The sequence below is a fragment of the Bufo bufo genome, chromosome 10 (genome assembly GCF_905171765.1).
Source record: "Bufo bufo chromosome 10, aBufBuf1.1, whole genome shotgun sequence".
Lineage (NCBI taxonomy): Eukaryota > Metazoa > Chordata > Amphibia > Anura > Bufonidae > Bufo > Bufo bufo.
Window position 1 is genome coordinate 83,775,317 of NC_053398.1, and position 19,583 is coordinate 83,794,899.

General features: G+C 42.7%; 1 protein-coding gene across 3 annotated transcripts in view; it reads right to left on the bottom strand.

Annotated features, from left to right (window-relative positions):
• CTCF (CCCTC-binding factor) overlaps nucleotides 1-19,583 on the bottom strand; it is a 71,106-nt gene that overhangs the window by 33,579 nt on the left and 17,944 nt on the right. For all 3 annotated transcript variants that reach the window (XM_040409648.1, XM_040409650.1, XM_040409649.1), the window contains exon 2: nucleotides 3,059-3,842. In XM_040409648.1, the coding sequence (XP_040265582.1) occupies nucleotides 3,059-3,833 (775 nt within the window). In that variant the 5' untranslated portion in view covers nucleotides 3,834-3,842. The remainder of the gene's footprint in view (nucleotides 1-3,058; nucleotides 3,843-19,583) is intronic.

Here is a 19,583-nt window from a genome sequence, read left to right on the forward strand (position 1 = left end):
ACATTATTCAGGCATGTCATGGTCACTACAGGGCAATGCCCACACAACCATCATAAATATCAGGTTGTGACCAACAGCTTGGCTTCTGTTGTAATGGAGGAAATTCAAGAAAAAGGCTGGCCTAGGCATTAACCCCTTCTATCCCGGCCAGTTTTCACCTTCCTGCCCAGGCCATGTATCACTTTATGTGGTAATAACTTTGGAACATTTTTACTTATCCAAGTTGATCTGAGATTGTTTTCTCGTGACACATTGTACTTCATGACAGTGGTAAATTTGAGTCATTTTTCACCTTTATGAAAAAAAATCTCCAAATTACCAAAAATTCAGAAACATTTGCATTTTTCTAAATTTCAATTTCTCTGCTTTTAAAAACAGAAAGTGATACCTCAAAATATTTATTACTTAACATTCCTCATGTCTACTTTATGTTGGCTCATTTTGTAAAAGTCATTTTATTTTTTTAGGATATTAGAAGGCTTAGAATTTAAGAAATTCTTTTCCAAAGCCCACTTTTTAAGGACCAGTTCAGGTCTGAAGTCACTATGTGAGGCTTACATAGGGGATGCCTCCATAAATGACCCCATTGTAGAAACTACACCCCTCAAGTTACTCAAAACTGATTTTACAAACTGTTAACAGTTTAGGGGTTCCACAAGAATTAAAAGGAAAATGGATTAAATTTCACTTTTTTTGCAGATTTTCCATTTTAATCCATTTCTTTCTTTAACACATCGAGTGTTATAGAGGACATTTCACCAGGACATATGTATTGAAATAGTTATACTACATTACACAGTGCGGCCCCCAGTGATTTCTTTCCGCTTTTTTTTTCCGTCCGCTGTGGCCCCAGTTTGTGAGAATCTGAGCTTTTACACATCCCGAGCCATGCGCCATCTTGGAGTCCCTGGCAGAGAGCATCGCAGCAGTGGAGTCATAGGCAGCAGCAGCATCCTTTGGGTAAGTATGAAAAACCACCCTAGAAAACGAGCAACTTGTTCAACCTTTACTAATACTCCCCCCTAGGCAAACGAGCATGATGTTCGTTTTACAAATTTACCTCCCACCACCCCCTAAGGGACTCCAAGATGGCGCCCGGCTCGGGATGTGTAAAAGCTCAAGTTCTCACGAGAAATTGAGCTCCTTCTCCCTGGCTAAGAGCGGGGTGCTCTGATTAGATTCGCTCGCAGCCAGGGAGAAGATAACCGCGCCCAGGACAAATTCAAGTCCCCTGCCTAGTTAAAAAAAAATAAAAAATTCCAAAGCAGGCCACGCTGTAAGGTAACATAACTATTTCAATACATGTATCCTGGTGAAAGGCCCTCTTTAACAGCCAAACAAAACTCCACATTTAATACCCAGATTCTGAGATTTACAGAAACACCCCACATGTGGTAGTAAACTGCTGTATGGGCACACGGCAGGGCACAGAAGAAAAAGAGCGCCATATGGTTTTTGGAAGGCAGATTTTGCTGAACTGGATTTTAGATGCCATGTCCCATTTGAAGCCCCCCTGATGCACCCCAAGAGTAGAAACTCCCCAAAAAGGACCCAATTTTGGAAACTAGGGGATAGGGTGCCAGTTTTATTGGTACTATTTTTGGGTACATATATTAAACAAAAAATCATAACACTTTATAGGGCAAGGTGACCAAAAAAAAATTGGTTGTTTTAGCACAGTTTATTTTTACAGCATTCACCTGAGGGGTTAGGTCATGTGACATTTTTATAGAGCAGCTAGTTACGGACGTGGCGATACCTAATATGTATACTTTTTCTTCTTTAAGTTTTACACCATAGCATTTTTGAAACAAAAAAAATGATGTTTTAATGTGTTCATGTTGTGAGAGCTATAGTTTTTTTATTTATCAATTTTCTTATGATGGGGCTCCTTTTTTGCAGAATGAGGTGACTGTTTTATTGGTAGCATTTTGTGGAACATACGCCTTTTTGATCACTTGGTGTTGCACTTTTTGTGATGCAAGATGACAAAAATGGCTTTTTTTGACAGTTTTTTTTTTTTATGGTGTTTATCAGGCTGGGTGGATCAAGTGATATATTTATATAGAGCCGACAGTCACGGACGTGGCAATACTAAATATGTCTTATTGTATTTTTTTTATTTTTAACATTTTTTTAATTCCTTGAGTATTTTTTTTTTTACATGTGTTTAACACTTATTTGACACTTTTCGTCCCCCAATAAGGTCATACAAGACCTCTAGGGGACATTTAACTGGGCCAGAACAGGAAGTGCATAGTGCTTCCTGCACTGTATACACAGCACTCGGTGAGCGCTGTGTATACAGCGATATAGAAGGCAGGGACACCTGCACACTGTCCCTGCGTTCTCTAAGGGTTGCCCTGCTGTCACTGATGATTAGCGTGCAGCTGCAGTCTCTAAATGGACGTTCAGGAACGTCCGTTCAGAGATAGAGAACCACCTCCCGGACGTTTTTATGGGCGGACGGGAGGTGGTTAAAGAGGGAGGGGTGTTAATTTCATCCCTAATTTTGAGTTCCTGCTGATATTTTTGTTAGGCTACTTTCACATTCACGTTTTGTGCGGATCCGTCATGGACGGAACCGTTTAGATAATACAACGGTCTGCATCCGTTCAGAACAGATCCGTTTGTATTATCTGTAACATAGCCAACACGGATCCGTTTGGCTCAGTTTCATCAGGCGGACACCAAAACGCTGCTTGCAGGAAAAAAGCGGAATGGAGACTGATCGGAGGCAAACTGATGCATTCTGAGCGGATTCAGAATGCATTAGGGCAAAACTGATCCATTTTGGACAGCTTGCGAGAGCCCTGAACGGATCTCACAAACGGAAAGCCAAAACGCCAGTGTGAAAGTAGCCTTACTTATGGTGGAGCTGCTATTTTACTTGCAGGTTTGAGTAATGCTTCAAATGTAATCAAAATCTGTGGTCATATATAAAAAAAAAAAAAAAAAAATATGGGATATCCCACTTATGATTGCCTTTAAAACATACGCCATTTTGGACATTAGCAAAACAAACAAATTAAAACGTTAAAATATTAAGTTACAGCACCTTTCTTTTTAATTTTTGTTGGTTTAGGGGGCTTTATATTCCCAACAACCTTTTCAGCATTAACTTCAGAGAGCAATCCTTCCTGCTGTTCCTCTTCAAAGTCATAAACTGAAACATCAACATCCTTCCCTTCTTCTGTGTAGCGCAGTTTACTTTTCTTTATTTTCTTAGTTTTTTTGATGGGTGGTGCATAATCTGGATCCTTCTGCCATGTTGACTCTTCTTGTGATTGAAGTTCTGCTTGTTCTAATGTTTCTACTTCACCATTTGCACCAACCTTAACAACTTGGAAACCCTCTGGAAGAGGCAGGGTGTGGCAAATCATGGGTTCTCCTTCAGTCAGACCTTCTTTTGCCACCTCATTGTCATATGCTGCATGAAGCTCGCCCACAGAAGTAGCTGCAACAGGAACAGCTACTGGGACCTGAACAAGCTGGAGTTCTCCTAAATTTATTGGCTGTTCCTCCATATTAACGACTTGCAATGTTATAATCTGTGTGTCATCCACTGAAGAATCACCTTCTTGAGGAACTACGCCTTCCATGACTTCAGTTTTCATCTGAAGTATAGTAGAATCAAGCTGCTCCATCATAACCATCTGAACATTGCTATTAACATCACTGGACACATCATTCACATCTGTCTGACTCTGCACCATGACAAAACCATCTTCATCTGCCCCACCCTCTCTTCGCCTCTGATAAGTCTTTGTTTCTTTTCTTTTCATGAAGGACTCAGAATCTTCAACAATGGCTTCTGCCATCTCTCCTTCCATTTTGACGAACTAGAAGAAACAAAAAAAAATAGAACAATGAATTGAAAAGTATATTACAAATTGTATATGCAGACACATACATTGTATAAATATTTCCACACGTCCCCACTTTACACCTCATACACACTGGAGATACTGCGTTCAACAGTAGCACAGACAAGAGGAGCTGAGCAGAAGCCATCTAACCAAAAACCACCCAGGTCCTAAGGAGTCCAAAGGATTGCCTGTAAATAACTCACCTCAAACAAACTAAGGTAATACACAAGTGTCCCTGCAATAGCCACCGCTGGTGGTGCTCCTATAGAAAGGACAGTAAGGCTGCCTTCACACACTGCCGATTTTGTGCCAGACTTTTCCACAACTGAAAATTTATTCCATTCATTTCAATGGGGCAGCAAGCACATGGATTTCTGCAACCCCAATCAGGTGAACGGAGCAGACTTTCAGTAGCAGTATTTTCTGCGAACAGTCTGCAGCGTGTGAAGGCGCCTTCATATAAAATTTACATACTGAGGATTTAAACATCTACTCAGATCAATTTATAGACAGAAAATCATGTGGATGAGATTTAGAAAATCTTATCTACTAGAAAGCATACAGTGCACTTTTCCACGTGTGCTGGTGCCCTAAACTTGATTTACAAGGTCTGATGTTCGCACCAATAATCAGGATCAAACGTTCCTACGAATGCTTGTTCCGATAATCCATCGCCCAATGAACGAGTGAACCACTTAGAAATCGGAGGTGAAGACTCCTCAATCCTTTTTCCCGAGCTCTGCTGTCCGGGGACAAGCGATAGCAGCAGCATGTACATGCAGCATTAGTGTGCAGTTATCGCCGGCAGCGGCTGTCACTGCTGACAGTGACACTGTTTCCAATTAGCCTCTATGCTTACAACACAGATGCACCAGGGATGACTTCTGTTCAAAATCCTAAAGTTGGTCCCACCCTTCTGAACCTTGCAGTTTACATCCAAATGTATGGCATTTCTGCACCCAGTAAATCACCACATTGGTGCTCTTTTACTCCTGAACCATGGGGTATGTTCAGGCAAAATAATAGGGCCACATGTAGGGCCTCTTTAAAACCATCAAGCACAGCATTAAAATACAAGGGATGGCTTTTCACACTGGCACAAGCTGGGCATAACATATTGGGCACTGAAATCACATCGATGTAAAAATTGAAATTTTCACATTGCACCATCTGCTGTAAATTAATTGTGGCAAAGCACCAATAAGGTTAAAATGCTCACTACACCCCTTGGTTCTGAGGGGTATGGTTTCTAAAATGGGGTCATTTCTTGGGGGTTTCTATTTTTATTTAAAGAGAACCTGTCACCACTCCTGACATGTCTATTTTGATAGCTACATGCATTCCCCACATAGTAACAATTCTGGAGCATCTATTCTCATGTCTGTATGTTGTGCTATTCCTTTAATTGCACTAGAAGTTATAAATAAATTGCTATTAGCCTTCAGTAAGGGTACAGAGGAGGTAACCAATTGGAAAGGGGGGGTTCCTGCACAGTCTGAAAATGGCAGCACTGATTGGATAGAGTGAGTCTGTGCAAGGACACCCCCCCAACTGGTTACCTCCCCTCTGTACCCCTTCTGAAGGCTAATAGCAATTCATTTATAACTTCTAGTGCAATTAAAGGAATAGCACAACATACAGACATAAGAATAGATGCTCCAGAATTGTTGTTACATGGGGAACGCATAAAGCTATTAAAACAGACATGTCAGGAGCGGTGACAGGTCTTTAACCTCTGCAGTTGTCGGCCAGTGCTGTATAAATCACCAAACCAGGCCTCAAATACACATGGCGTCCTTCCCTTCTGAAGTCTGCTGTGTGCTCAAACAGCAGTTTACAACCACATATGAGGTGTTGCCTTGTTCAGAAGAAAATAGGTAGGAAATTGTGGGATCCCATTTCTCCCCTTGTGAAAATGAAAAAATCTAAGGATAAAGGAACATTGTATTGGAATAAATGTAATTTTTTGCCAAGTGCTATGAAATGCCTGTGGGGGTCAAAGCACTAAGTATAACCCTCGATAAATTCCTTCAGTGGTGCAGCTTCCAAAACCAATTTTGTAGATTTCCACTGTAGGGGTAGCTCAGGGTCTCTTCAAATGTGACAATGCACCAAAAAAAAAAAAAAAAAAAAAAAACATTTCAGCAAAATCTGCCTTCCAAAAAGCATATGACGCTCCTTCCTTTCAGAGCCCTGCTGTGTGCCCATACAGCAGTTTATGACCACATATGTGGTGTTTCTGTTAACTCCACAGTTAGGGTAATGAATATTAAGTTCGGTTTGGCTGGTAAACATTTAACCACTTCACGTCCGGGCCATTTGCCCCCTTCCTGAACCGCCCTAATTTTGCAAATCTGACATATGTCACTTAATGTGGTAATAGCTTTGGAACGCTTTTAATTAGCCAAGCCATTCAGAGATTGTTTTCTCGTGACACATTGTACTTCATGATAGTCATAGATGTGTCAATATATTTCATCTTTATCTATGAAAAAATCCCAAATTAACCCAGAAATTTGAAAAATTTCCAATTTTCTAAATTTCAATATCTGCTTTTAAAACAGAAAGTGATACCACATAAAATATTTATAAACTTAACATTCCCCATATGTCTACTTTATGTTGGCATCATTTTGTTTATTTTTTTATTTATTTTTTAGGACATTAGAAGGCTTAGAATTTTAGAAGCAATTCTTAAAATGTTTAAGAAAATTGTCAAAACCCACTTTTTAAAAGGACCAGTTCAGGTCTGAAGTCACTTTGTGGGGCTTACATAGTGGATACCCCCTATAAATGACCCCATTGTAGAAACTACACCCCTCAAGTTACTCAAAACTAATTTTACAAACTTTGTTAACCCTTTAGGTGTTCCACAAGAATTAAAGGAAAATGGAGATCAAATTTATAAATTTCACTTTTTTGGCAGATTTTCAATTTTAATCAATTTTTTTTCTTTAACACATCAAGGGTTAACAGCCAAACAAAACTCCATATCATATTTATTACCCAGATTCAGGTTTACAGAAACACCCCACATGTAGTGGTAAACTGCTGTAAGGGTACATGTCAGGGCGCAGAAGAAAAGGAGCGCCATATGGTTTTTGGAAGGCAGATTTTGCTTAACTGGTTTTTAGATGCCATGTCCCGTTTGAAGCCCCCCTGATGCACCCTTACAGTAGAAACTCCCATAAAGTGACCCCATTTTGGAAACTTGGGGATAAGGTGCCAGTTTTATTGGTACTATTTTGGGGCACATGATTTTTAATTGCTCTAATGGCTGTTTTGGCACTGTTAACAACATTCATCTGACAGGGTAGATCATGTGCTATTTTTATAGAGCAGGTTATTAGACGCAACAATATCAAATATGTCTACTTACTTTGTTTGTATTTTACATAATAAAATTTTTTTAAAAATGCTTTATGTCTTTGTGTCTCCATTTTCCGAACACCATATTTTTATTTTTGAGTACATATGATGTTTTGTTCATTCATTATAACACTTTATGGGGCAAGGTGACCAAAAAATTGGTTTTAGCACAGTTTTTATTTATTTATTTTTACAGAGTTTACCTGAGGGGTTAAGTCATGTGAAATTTGTAAAGAGCAGATCGTTACGGACGTGGCGATACCTAATATGAACCCTTCTATATGGGCCCTAGTAGAGACCCTCGGGAGGTAAACCCTCAATATACAACCGGTCACAAGACTGAAAATCCCTGTAGGGGTACTACTTATTGTAAACTAAAAAGGTATAAACTTTATTAAATCAATTAAAATATGGTCTCTAGTAAACCATAACCCCACAATACATTAAAACTCTCAGGTACTGTGCTGGTTTCTAAGTTGCTTTTTCTTCTAATCCCCTCAACAATGTTGCAGGGGGGGGTGGGTACACCTCCTATATGCAGTTTGCAATGTTCTGAGTGGGATAGGTCCTTACTGGGAAGTATGGATTGGTTTGATCCTAAATCAATAAATTATCCTGGAATTATATATACCGTATTCTTGTCTCCAGGATCTTCACTCATATGTGCATTGCTTATTCACTGCATCTTTATTGCCAATTAGGCTGTAGCATTGACACACTCCCTCATGCAATTGTATTCATTGTGAGTTGCGTACTGAATATATTTCTGTGTACTCAAGACCAGACCACTAGTAACCTGCCTAAAAATAAATGCACCTAACACTAGTCCCCACCCGACATGTTTCGCCGCAATGCGGCTTCGTCAGGGGTTCAGGGAATATACTTTTGCGGGATGAGGTGAGGGTTTTATTAGTACCATTTTGTGGGACATAGGCCTTTTTGATCACTTGGTGTTGCACTTTTTGTGATGTAGGGTGACAAAAATGGCTGACAGTTTTTTTTTTATGGTGTTTATCGGACTTATGTGATATATTTATAGAGCTGACCGTCACAGACGCGGAAATACCAAAATATGTCTACTTTATTTTATTCCTTACTTCTTAGGGATTTTTTTTTTTTTTTTTTTTTTAACATATGAAACTTTTTTTTATTTTACACTTTGCGTCCCCCATAAGGTCATACATAGGGACATTTAACTTCAATTTTTTTCCCCCACTATTGATTTCTCCTGTAACTGGGGCTAACATAGTAGCCCCAGTTACAGGGGGAAATACACCTCCCAGAGAGGCTGTACAGCACTATACAGCGCTGCAAAGCCTCAGTGCAGGGCTGATCAAGGTCTGTAGAAGACCCAAAAGCTCCTGCACTCTCCCGGCCCCGCCGGTCATATGACCGCCAGGACAGGAAGCGATCTAGAAGGCACTGTCCCTGCCTTCCCTCTGGGTTGCCCTGCTGTCACCGACAGCTGGCAACCCGCTCTGCAGCTGCACGATTAGCGTGCAGCAGCCATCTCTGAATGGACGTTCAGAAACGTCCATTCAGAGATAGAAATCCACCTCCCGGACGTTTATAGTCAACGGGAGGTGGTTAAGCAATACTGGAAAAAAGGAAAATCTGCAACGAAAGCAACATATTTCCATTTTCATGGGGAACACCAAAGTTTGTAAGATCAGTTTTGAATAATTTGAAAGATGTATTTAAAAAGTCAGTTTTGGAAATTCCTTGAAATTATTTAAATTGCTTCTAAAAAACTAACATCCTAAAAGGCTAATTACCACTTACAAAACAAATGCCAACATAAAAGTAGAGATCTGGTGAATGTTAAGTAATAGCTATTTTTTGAGATCACTATCCATCTTAAAAGCAGACAAATATCAAAAAATTGAGAATTTCCATATTTTCATTTTTTAAATAAAAAAGGTATAATATATCGACTTAAAATTTGCAACAGACATGAAGTACTATGAAGAAAAAAAAAAGTGAAAGCATCTAAAACTTAACACAAAGTGACATGTCAGATTTGTAAAAATGGCCAAGGCCAGGAAGGTGAAAAATGGGCAAGGTATTGAAAGGGTTAATGAGCCTCTTGGAGCATAGCCTTTACACCTTGAGGCTCAGCTCTCTCTGCAACTGCCACGCCTTCTCCACATTGACAGGGTCATGCAATGGGAAAAAATATATATATATATATATATATATATATACCCTGTCAAAGGGCGCGGCAGTGCCTCTATGTAATGGCAGTGGCCCCGTTGCTCCTATAGGCCAATTTGCATATATTAAAACATTTCTCAGCAATGCGAGCACATATGAACATGAGACCAATGCAAACATTCAGCTGCCAAGCGCACATGTAACAGGTCAGCCAGTTTTTTTTAGGGACAAATCAGTCTTTTAAGACTTCGAAGTCAGGACAGCATAAAACTGGTGACAAATTTGTATGGGGGTTGCGAAACTGCTGGGTACCTCTTACAATCAAAACCGTATCCTTTGCATAACTGTAGCTACAGGTTACCATTTGACCCCATTGAATGTGAATACTAAAAGAATGTTACTTTAGGTGAAATTGCCATCTATTGAGCAATTTTATTATCACAATTAGATAATACATGGGATGATGCCTTCTCATGCTGAGAGCCCGCCCGTCCTCTGGAAGGTCCTTCATTCGTGGTGAAGCACAAGTGGTCATATGCAGCGTGACCGGGAATGCAGGAGTAATCTGGTGGCTGGACACACAAGCAGTGTACATTCTGGTGGGACCTAAAACAGGTGGTTGCCACTGGGAAAAAAAAATAAACATAAAATGGGACAACACCTCCGAGAATTGCTAAGGCAATAGAAGCTGAAAACTGCAGAGCTTAGAGCCGGACCTGAGGGGTAAAGAGAAGCGTCTAGTCCAGGCATCTCAAACTGCGGCCCTCCAGCTGTTGCAAAACTACAACTCCCACAATGCCCTGCTGTAGGCTGTCCAGCTCCGACAATGCCCGGACAGCCTACAGCAGGGCATTGTGGGAGTTGTAGTTTTGCAACAGCTGGAGGGCCGCAGTTTGAGATCCCTGGTCTAGTCCATGTACCCTGAAAGCAGCGTGGGACTGTAGAAGGCAGGTCAGAGACAGAAACCAGCCTGCAAACAATATTGTGTGATACACAGATGCCACAACTGCAAGTGTGCACACTGCAAGCTGGGAGCTTGTGCGATACACTGCCATGTGGAGAAATCTGTAGTGACAAGTGAGGATAAGGCCATCTACACTGCAGCCAGGGTGGATAAAAATCAATGATTTAAAAAAGATTTTTTTTTATTTAAAATCAGATTTTTTTTTTATATAAAATGCTTTTTGAGGAAAATATATTACCATCCAAAGGTTATTCCATCATGAAATACAGAGAACTTTTAATTTATGTAGAATAAGGCTGTACGTGGACTCCTATATTGAATGGATTAGGCAGTGGCTGAGGGACAGACAGAGGGTTGTAGTCAATGAAGTATATTCAGACCATGGTCTTGTTACCAATGGGGTACTTCAGGGATCTGTTCTGGGACCCATATTGTTAAATATCTTTATCAGCGAAATTGCAGAAGACCTCGATGGTAAGGTGTGTCTTTTTGCTGATGACACAAAGATTTGTAACAAGGTTGATGTTCCTGGAGAGATACACCTAATGGAAAAGGACTTAGGAAAAATAGAGGAATGGTCAAAGATCTGGCAACTAAAAATGTAATGTTGATAAGTGCAAGATAATGCACCTGGGACGTAAAAATCCAAGAGCAGAATATAAAATCAGTGATACAGTCCTAACCTCAGTATCTGAGGAAAGGGATTTAGGGGTCATTATTCCAGAAGACTTAAAGGTAGGCAGACAATGTCATAGAGCAGCAGGAAATGCTAGCAGAATGCTTGGGTGTATAGGGAGAGGAATTACCAGTAGAAAGAGGGAGGTGCTCATGCCACTCTACAGAGCACTAGTGAGACCTTATCTGGAGTATTGTGCGCAGTACTGGAGACCATATCTCCAGAAGGATATTGATACTTTGGAGAGAGTTCAGAGAAGAACTACTAAACTGGTACATGGATTGCAGGATAAAACTTACCAGGAAAGATTAAAGGACCTTAAAGGGATTCTGTCATCAGAATTTAGGCCTATAACCTAAACATATGGCGAGGTCCCTACAAATACACAGAAGCCTAAAGTGACCTTATCAAATGCGCCTGTGGCTCTATAATCATATAAAACAGGTTTATATAACCTGTCACTCACGTCAAAATGTGTCCAAGGGGACGTCTCACGATGCAGGGTGCCCGGCTGCAGCAATCTCTTTTCGGTGCCCAGCGCCACCTTCTGAATTGAAATCTCCGCCCTCCCTTCCATTAGAGCCGCCTACCTCAGTTCATCATTCACTCCTGGCTCTAATGGAAGGGAGAGCGGAGATTTCAATTCAGAAGGCGGCGCTGGGCACCGAAAGGAGATGGCTGCAGCCGGGCACCCTGCATCATGAGACGTCCTCTTGGACACATTTTGACGTGAGTGACAGGTTATATAAACCTGTTCTTTATGATTATAGAGCCACAGGCGCATTTGATAAGGTCACTTTAGGATTCTGTGTATTAGTAGGGACCTCGCCATATGTTTAGGTTATAGACCTAAATTCTGATGACAGAATCCCTTGTGCATGTATAGCTTGGAAGAAAGACAAGAGAGGGGAAATGATAGAAACTTTTAAATACATAAAGGGAATCAACAAGGTAAAAGAGGAGAGAATATTTAAAAGAAGAAAAACTGCTACAAGAGGACACAGTTTTTAATTAGAGGGGCAAAGGTTTAAAAGTAATATCAGGAAGTATTACTTTACTGAGAGAGTAGTGGATGCATGGAATAGCCTTCCTGCAGAAGTGGTAGCTGCAAATACAGTGAAGGAGTTTAAGCATGCATGGGATAGGCATAAGGCCATCCTTCATATAAGATAGGGCCAGGGGCTATCCATAGTACTCAGTATATTCGGCAGACTAGATGGGCCAAATGGTTCTTATCTGCCGACACATTCTATGTTTCTATATGTGTCATTTTTTCCATTTCATCCACCATGACGGCCCACATTGAGATTGACCCTTGACCTCTGTAGGGGCAGGAACACAGAGTTTAAATTCCCCCCACCCCTCCACCTCCTCAGTGCTTTCCTGCCCCTACAGGGGCCAACATGTAGAGAGAGCCCTCCTTCCAGGAGGGTAGTAGCTTTATTCTCTTACAGGAATCTCCTGCTGGCCTCCCACGGCAGGGGCTAAGGCTGGCCAGCTTGGAGCAACAAGGACCCTCGTCTTAGCTTATGCTGAGGCCTGCGGTCCTTCCCTACCTCAGACTTCCTTCCCTCCTCTGGGTAATAGTCGGCGGTGCCGGCTTCACGCGGCGCTTGGCGTCCTTCCTCTCAGGTGACCGGCAGGAGGAGTGGTGCGGCGCATGAAGCGCATTAGAGGCGGGCCGGGCGGCGCACGTACCTTTTTCTACAAGCTGGTGCGGCGCAGGCTTACGCTGTCAGTCGGGGCGCTGCTTGATGACGTCAGACGCCGGGACAAGATTTTAAAAAAAGCGCGGTTGTCAGCCTTTGCCTGCTGCACCGCGATGTCTGAAGCACCTACTCCTCGCCAGGAAGGCTCTGATCCTTCGGCCATCAGTACAGTGAGTCCCCTCTGGGGGGAAATTGTATTTTGAATTTTACTTCTGTTCCAATTCTAAGCATGGTATATTGGTTGCTTCCTCCAGGGCAGCAAAGAATCTAAAACTAAAGCAAAGCTCTCAAAGTGCTGTGCATGCTCAAGAAGGTTACCTGAAAATTACAAAAAAAGGCTGTGAGAGATGGAGGATTTACTCAGAGCAGTCAGGTCCACAATGGGAATTGAGGATACCCCTAGACCCCGGACCGTCCAGGATGAAATGTTTGGCGGCCTTAGATCCAAGACTTCCATCGTCTTCCCTATAAACGAGAATATACGGGAAATGATTATGGAGGAGTGGTCAGATCCTGAGAAGAGATTAGGTGTCCCCAAGGAGTTCAGGAACCGACTCTGCTTTGATCCAGCAGAAGGCAAAATATATAATCAGACCCCCAAAGTCGACATACAGGTGGCTAAGGTTGTAAAGAAAACCGCTCTTCCCTTTGAGGATTCCTCCCAATTGGGTGATCCAATGGACAGAAAGGCAGACGGGCTCCTAAAAAGATCCTGGGAGTCAGCAATGTTTGGGGTAAAAGCAAACATTGCAGCAACTTCAGTAGCCAGGGCTATGTATATATGGCTGGGGGAATTGGACGAACACCTAAAAAATAAGACCCCAAGAGAAGAAATCAGGGAGTCTATTCCACTCCTTCGTTCTGCCACAGCATTCTTAGCGGATGCCTCTGCGGAATCCATCCGTTTCTCAGCCAAAGACGCTGCTCTCTCTAACGCAGCCAGGCGAGCATTATGGATGAAAGCATGGTCAGGGGACAAGGCTTCCAAAGCCAAACTCTGTTCTATCCCATTTTCTGGGGAGTTTGTCTTTGGTCCCACTCTAGATAAGATTTTAGAGGGAGCGGCGGATAAGAAGAAGGGATTTCCGGAGGACAAGGAGTCTAGAAAGAAGCCCTTTCGTCAGTTCCAGCCCCAGCAGAGATCCTACAGGGGGAAAGGAAAAACTGGCAGGTGGAGCTATCCCAAAGGGGGAAGAGGGAGAGGCTTCATTCTCAATCCCCAAAACCGTCAAAATAAACAGCAATGACGCCAGAGTAGGGGGGAGACTGAAGGGGTTCTTACCATCTTGGGAGCAGATCATCTCAAATCCCTGGGTTCTAAACGTAGTCTCTCAAGGCTACAAGATAGAATTCACATCAATCCCCCCCAAGAAGATTCTGCATCTCATCCCAGAACAAAACAGAGCTTCCATAAATATGGCAGGGCGTCCGAGACCTCTTAGATCTAGGGGTAATTCAGAGGGTCCCGCAACTAGAACAAAAGAGAGGTTTCTACTCCAACCTCTTCCTAGTAAAGAAACCAGACCAATCCCTGCGAACCATCATAAATCTAAAACCTCTAAACAGATCCATCTTATACAGGAAATTCAGGATGGAAACCATCACATCCACTATTCCCCTAATCCAGAAAGGAGCGTATGTCGTCAATCGACCTCAAAGACGCATACTACCATATTCCTATTCATCATCTTTCTCAAAAGTACTTAAGATTCTCCCTAAAAGGGCCGGACGGCTTGATCCACCATTTTCAATATGTCGCCCTCCCTTTCGGCATCTCCTCGGCCCCCAGGGTCTTCACAAAGGTGGTAGTGGAAATGGTGGCCTATCTTCGTCAGGAAGGTATAACAATTATCCCATACCTAGACGACTTCCTTATTCTTGGCAATACAGAAGCCGAAAATCTGTCTGCAACTTGGAGATTCTCAGAGTTGCTAAAAGATCTGGGTTGGATCATAAATATAAAAAAATCCACTGATCCCATCCAGAAGAATAAGATTCCTAGGCGTAGAACTGGACTCAGCCCTGTTAAAGACCTTTCTTCCCCAGGACAAAACAGTGGCGCTAGTAGAGAAGATCCGAATGTTTCAGAGTTCTCACAGGTGCTCCATCAGACGGTCCATGAGTCTTCTCGGAAGTCTAACTGCCTGCATCCCCTCGGTTGCCTGGTGCCAAAGCCACACAAGGGTAATCCAGAGTTGGATCCTAAGTGTATGGGATGGAAGACAGACAAACCTAGACAAAATTGTATGGATTCCTCAGTCCGTAAAATCGGATCTAAGCTGGTGGAAAGAAAGAAGAAGACTGCTTGGAGGTCTACAGTGGCAGAACTACCCGGCCGTTCAGGTAATAACAGACGCAAGTCTGGAAGGCTGGGGAGCAAAAATAGGAGACCATCTTCTACAGGGTACTTGGCCAGAAGACATAAGAAAAAGATCCTCCAATTACAGAGAGCTGTACACTGTCCTCGAAGCATTAACAAAAGGAGAAGACCTACTGAGGGGTCATCATCTAAAGATTCTATCCGCCAATACCACAACTGTGGCATACCTACGACACCAAGGAGGGACAAGCTCACGCCTGTTGGGCGCTGTAGCAATGAAAATCTTCTCCTGGGCAGAAGAGAACACCCTGTCGCTCTCCGCCATCCATTTAAAGGGCTGCGAAAACACAGTAGCAGACTACCTGAGCAGGGAAAAAATAGATCCAGGGGAATGGTCCCTGAACCGAAAGATCTTCCAGAGGATCTCAAAAAGATGGGGTCATCCGGAAGTAGACTTATTCGCTTCAAGAAAAAATACGCAGGTAGAATGCTTTTGCTCCCTAAATCAGGAGGACGGCCCGTGGGCAATAGACGCCCTATCAATTCAGTGGAATTGGAGACTGGCTTATGCATTTCCCCCGATACCACTATTACCGCGAGTCATCCAGAAGCTTCTAGGAGAACCAACTACTCTCATCCTAATAGCCCCCCTATGGCCAAAGAGGAGCTGGTTCTCTACTCTAAGACAGCTATCGCTGGAGGATCCCTGGGAAATTCCTTTTCAGAGAGACATCCTAGTCCAGGGCCCACTTCTGCATCCAGACCCAGGAATCTTCAGACTGGCAGCCTGGATCCTGAGAGCGAAACCTTAAAGAACAGAGGCCTGTCAGATAAGGTGATTCTCACGCTCAAGGCCAGTAGAAAAAAAAGTGACATCTTCCATCTATTTAAAGATATGGAAAAGATACTGTTCTTGGTTAGGAATTGATCACCCGGACACCTCTTCTCCTCCCATCAAACAAGATTCTGGACTTCCTCCAGAGCGGTCTGGAATTAGGTCTGAGACCTAGTACTCTGAAAGTACAAATATCAGCCCTCAATACCTTCTACGACTGCAGCTTAGCCAATCACAGATGGGTCAGGAGGTTTATTAGAGCAGCTTCAAGGTTAAGACCCACCCTTAAATCTAGAGCTCCAACTTGGGACTTGAACATAGTCCTAGAAGGCCTAACAAAGCCTCCATTTGTACAGTTATCAGAGATCTCCTTAGAACACCTTTCTCTGAAGACTGCCTTCCTGATAGCAATTACTTCAGCCAGACGTATTGGAGAACTTCAGGCCCTCTCCTGCAGGGAACCATATCTCCAAATCTGTAATGATCACATCCGCCTAACGCTCGACCCTGGGTTCCTCCCTAAAGTAGTCTCCTCCTTCCACCAGGAACAGGAGATCTTTCTACCTTTTATCACTAGGTCCGAAGTTGCAGGGTCTAGTGATAACATGTACCTCTTAGACGTTAAGGATACAGTAATTCAATACCTAGAGGCTACTAGGGCTCTTAGGATAGATAATAATCTCCTAGTTCATGTCTCTGGAAAATATAAAGGGAAGAAGCTAGCTAAATCCTCCATAGCTAGATGGATCAGGTCCACCATCGAGTGTTGCTACAGGATACAGGACAAGCCCAGTCCCGGCAATATTAAAGCCCATTCCACTAGGGCCACTGCCTCCTCTTGGGCTGAAAAAAGAGGCGTCTCACTAGACCAGATTTGTAGGGCCGCAACCTGGGCTAGCACAAACACCTTTGTAAGACACTATCGCCTTAATCTTCTAGACTCGAATGAGGCTCTTTTTGGTTAGAAGATTATACAGGCCATATCCCCACCCATGTAGTCATTTGATACATCTCAATGTGGGCCGTCATGGTGGATAAAATGGAAAAACCGCAATTAGACTTACCGGTAATTCCGTTTCCTTGAATCCACCATGACGGCCCCGTACTATTCCCATCCCAAAAAAAAAAAAAAAAAAAACACATCATATATGTGTAATAAAAAAAAAAATTAATATATTATATATATATATATATATATATAATACGAGTTTAAGGGTATGAATCAATATCTTTTACTCTTTTCCACCTTTCGGATAATTTGTAAAGCACTGAGGAGGTGGAGGGGTGGGTGGAATTTAAACTGTGTTCCTGCCCCTACAGAGGTCAAGGGTCAATCTCAATGTGGGCCGTCATGGTGGATTCAAGGAAACGGAATTACCGGTAAGTCTAATTGCTGTTTTTTGGTAAATAAATTCCATTAATCCATTCACAATGTCATGCTCTTCCAGAGGTTTTTGTAAGATTATTGGGCAGTTTCTCTGCATACAAGATATCACAGATGCTTGGTTTACTTTTGCAGTTCTCAAAACTAAATTTGACTCAGCAGAGATCACATGCCTCTTCTTCACTGCAAAAATGTTATAACATGAACAGAGTTGAGAAAAATACCTTAATCCTAACTTCTACAAACCTATGAATGCAGAATCAATCTAATCAAACTACTATGAAAAGTTATTCTAAAAATCTTCATCTACTTGCATATTATAAGTTATACCAGCAAGAATTAGTCTTTATGTAGAAAACTATGATTTAAATTAAGCCTTACTGACTAGTGATTTAAATCAAATCCACCCTGACTGCAGTCATCCTGAGGAGGCCAGGGACAGCGGGTTGTTCCCTCTAAATGGGAGTCTCACTTTTCTATTGCCATGTAAGGCTGCTTTCACACGGGTGTTGCGGGAACATGCGCAACGCACCCGCAACCATGGTGATGGATCATGTGACAGACCATGTGATGAGCGCAGTGACGTCACCACAGGTCCTTTTCCTACTGCACAGCAAAGATGAAGACAGAAGAGAAGCCGGGCTGCACAAACAAGTGGATTAAGGGGAGTTAAATCATTTGTACTATTGTACTATGCATTCTGTATTAAGAATGCTATTATTTTCCCTTATAACCATGTCATAAGGGAAAATAATAAAGATCAGGTCCCCATACCGATCATCTCCTAGCAACCATGCGTAAAAATCGCACCGCATCCGCACTTGCTTGCGATTTTCATGCAGCCCCATTCACTTCTATGGGGCCTGCGTTGAGTGAAAAACACACAAAATAGAGCATGCTGCGATTTTCACGCAACGCACAAGTGATGTGTGAAAATCACCGCTCATGTGCACAGCCCTATAGAAGTGAATGGGTCTGTATTCAGTGTGGGTGCCATGCGTTCAACTCACGCATTACACCCGCACGGAAATCTCGCCCGTGTGAAAGAGGCCTAAGGAGACCGAGCACCAAATTATTCTGTTGCCTGTAGCCAACACTCCTTGAGAGGCTGCAACTACTAAGCCTGTTGCCTGACAGACTGCTGTAAGCATAAACCCGTTACCAGACGCGAGTCAATTAAACACCCCTTTAAAACTACAACTATGTCTGCTGGATTACTTCCATCATCCTAGAGTGGGGGATAATGGATACCATTTGAGGCCAAATAGATCCCGTACTTGACAATGTTCCCCTTAGGGTATGGCCGCATGGACATGTTTCTGCAGGCAGTTTCAAAGGCCAAAATCAGGAGAGGATCATAAAAGGAGAGAAATATATGAATTCACTCCTGGTTTTGGCCTCCAAAATGGCCTGCAGAATCCTGACCGCGTGGCTGTAACCTTTACATATTCCCTTCAAAGGGATTATATAGGTAAAGATAATGATGACTATCCTCCGGATAGGTCATTGTTATCACATAAGCGGGGGTCCAAGTCCCAACACCCCCACAATCAGCTGTTTCAGGGCCGCTGCGTTCACCTGAGCTCTGGCGAGTTTAGCAGACTCCCACAGCCTTCCAGGAACAGTGCCGTCCATCGTACAGTGCTTTGTATTGCAGCTCAGCCCTATTCACTAGGAAGAGGGTGCGGCACTTTTTCCAACAGCTGATCGGCGGGGGACCCAGGTGTCTGGTCCCCACCAATGTGATATCGATAGGTCAATATTAATTACCAGATAACCCCTTTTAACTTCACAGAACTCTGCACTGCCGTTGTAACTCAATAGTTAAACTCATTTCCATTAGAATGAATGAGGCAGAACTGTAATACTTTTAAGAGGACTTTTCAAGGGTCCAGACATTAAGAAAAAACTACCAGGTTATGTAGGGCATAGTGCAAGGATGTAATATCGCTTACTAGTTTGGCTGGGCGCCGCTCCGTTCATCCTGCTGTGATTGGACAGATCACAGCCAGGGAGAATGAGACGCCCATTGAGAAACAGGGCAGCCTCCTCCTCCCTGTACTGATGCTATTAGCATACAAGGTAGGAAAAGGGAGCGGGGGGCACAGCAGAGGAACGTAGCAACGCCCAGACAAACTAGTAAGTGATATTACATCCCTGCACTATGCCCTACATAACCTGCTCGTTATTTCATAATGTCTGGAGTCTGGACACATGAAAGGTCCTCTTCAAGTGCCCTTTACACTGCCTGAAGTTTGGGTCGATTATTACTGACAGGCGTTAGTATGGACAAACACTTGTAC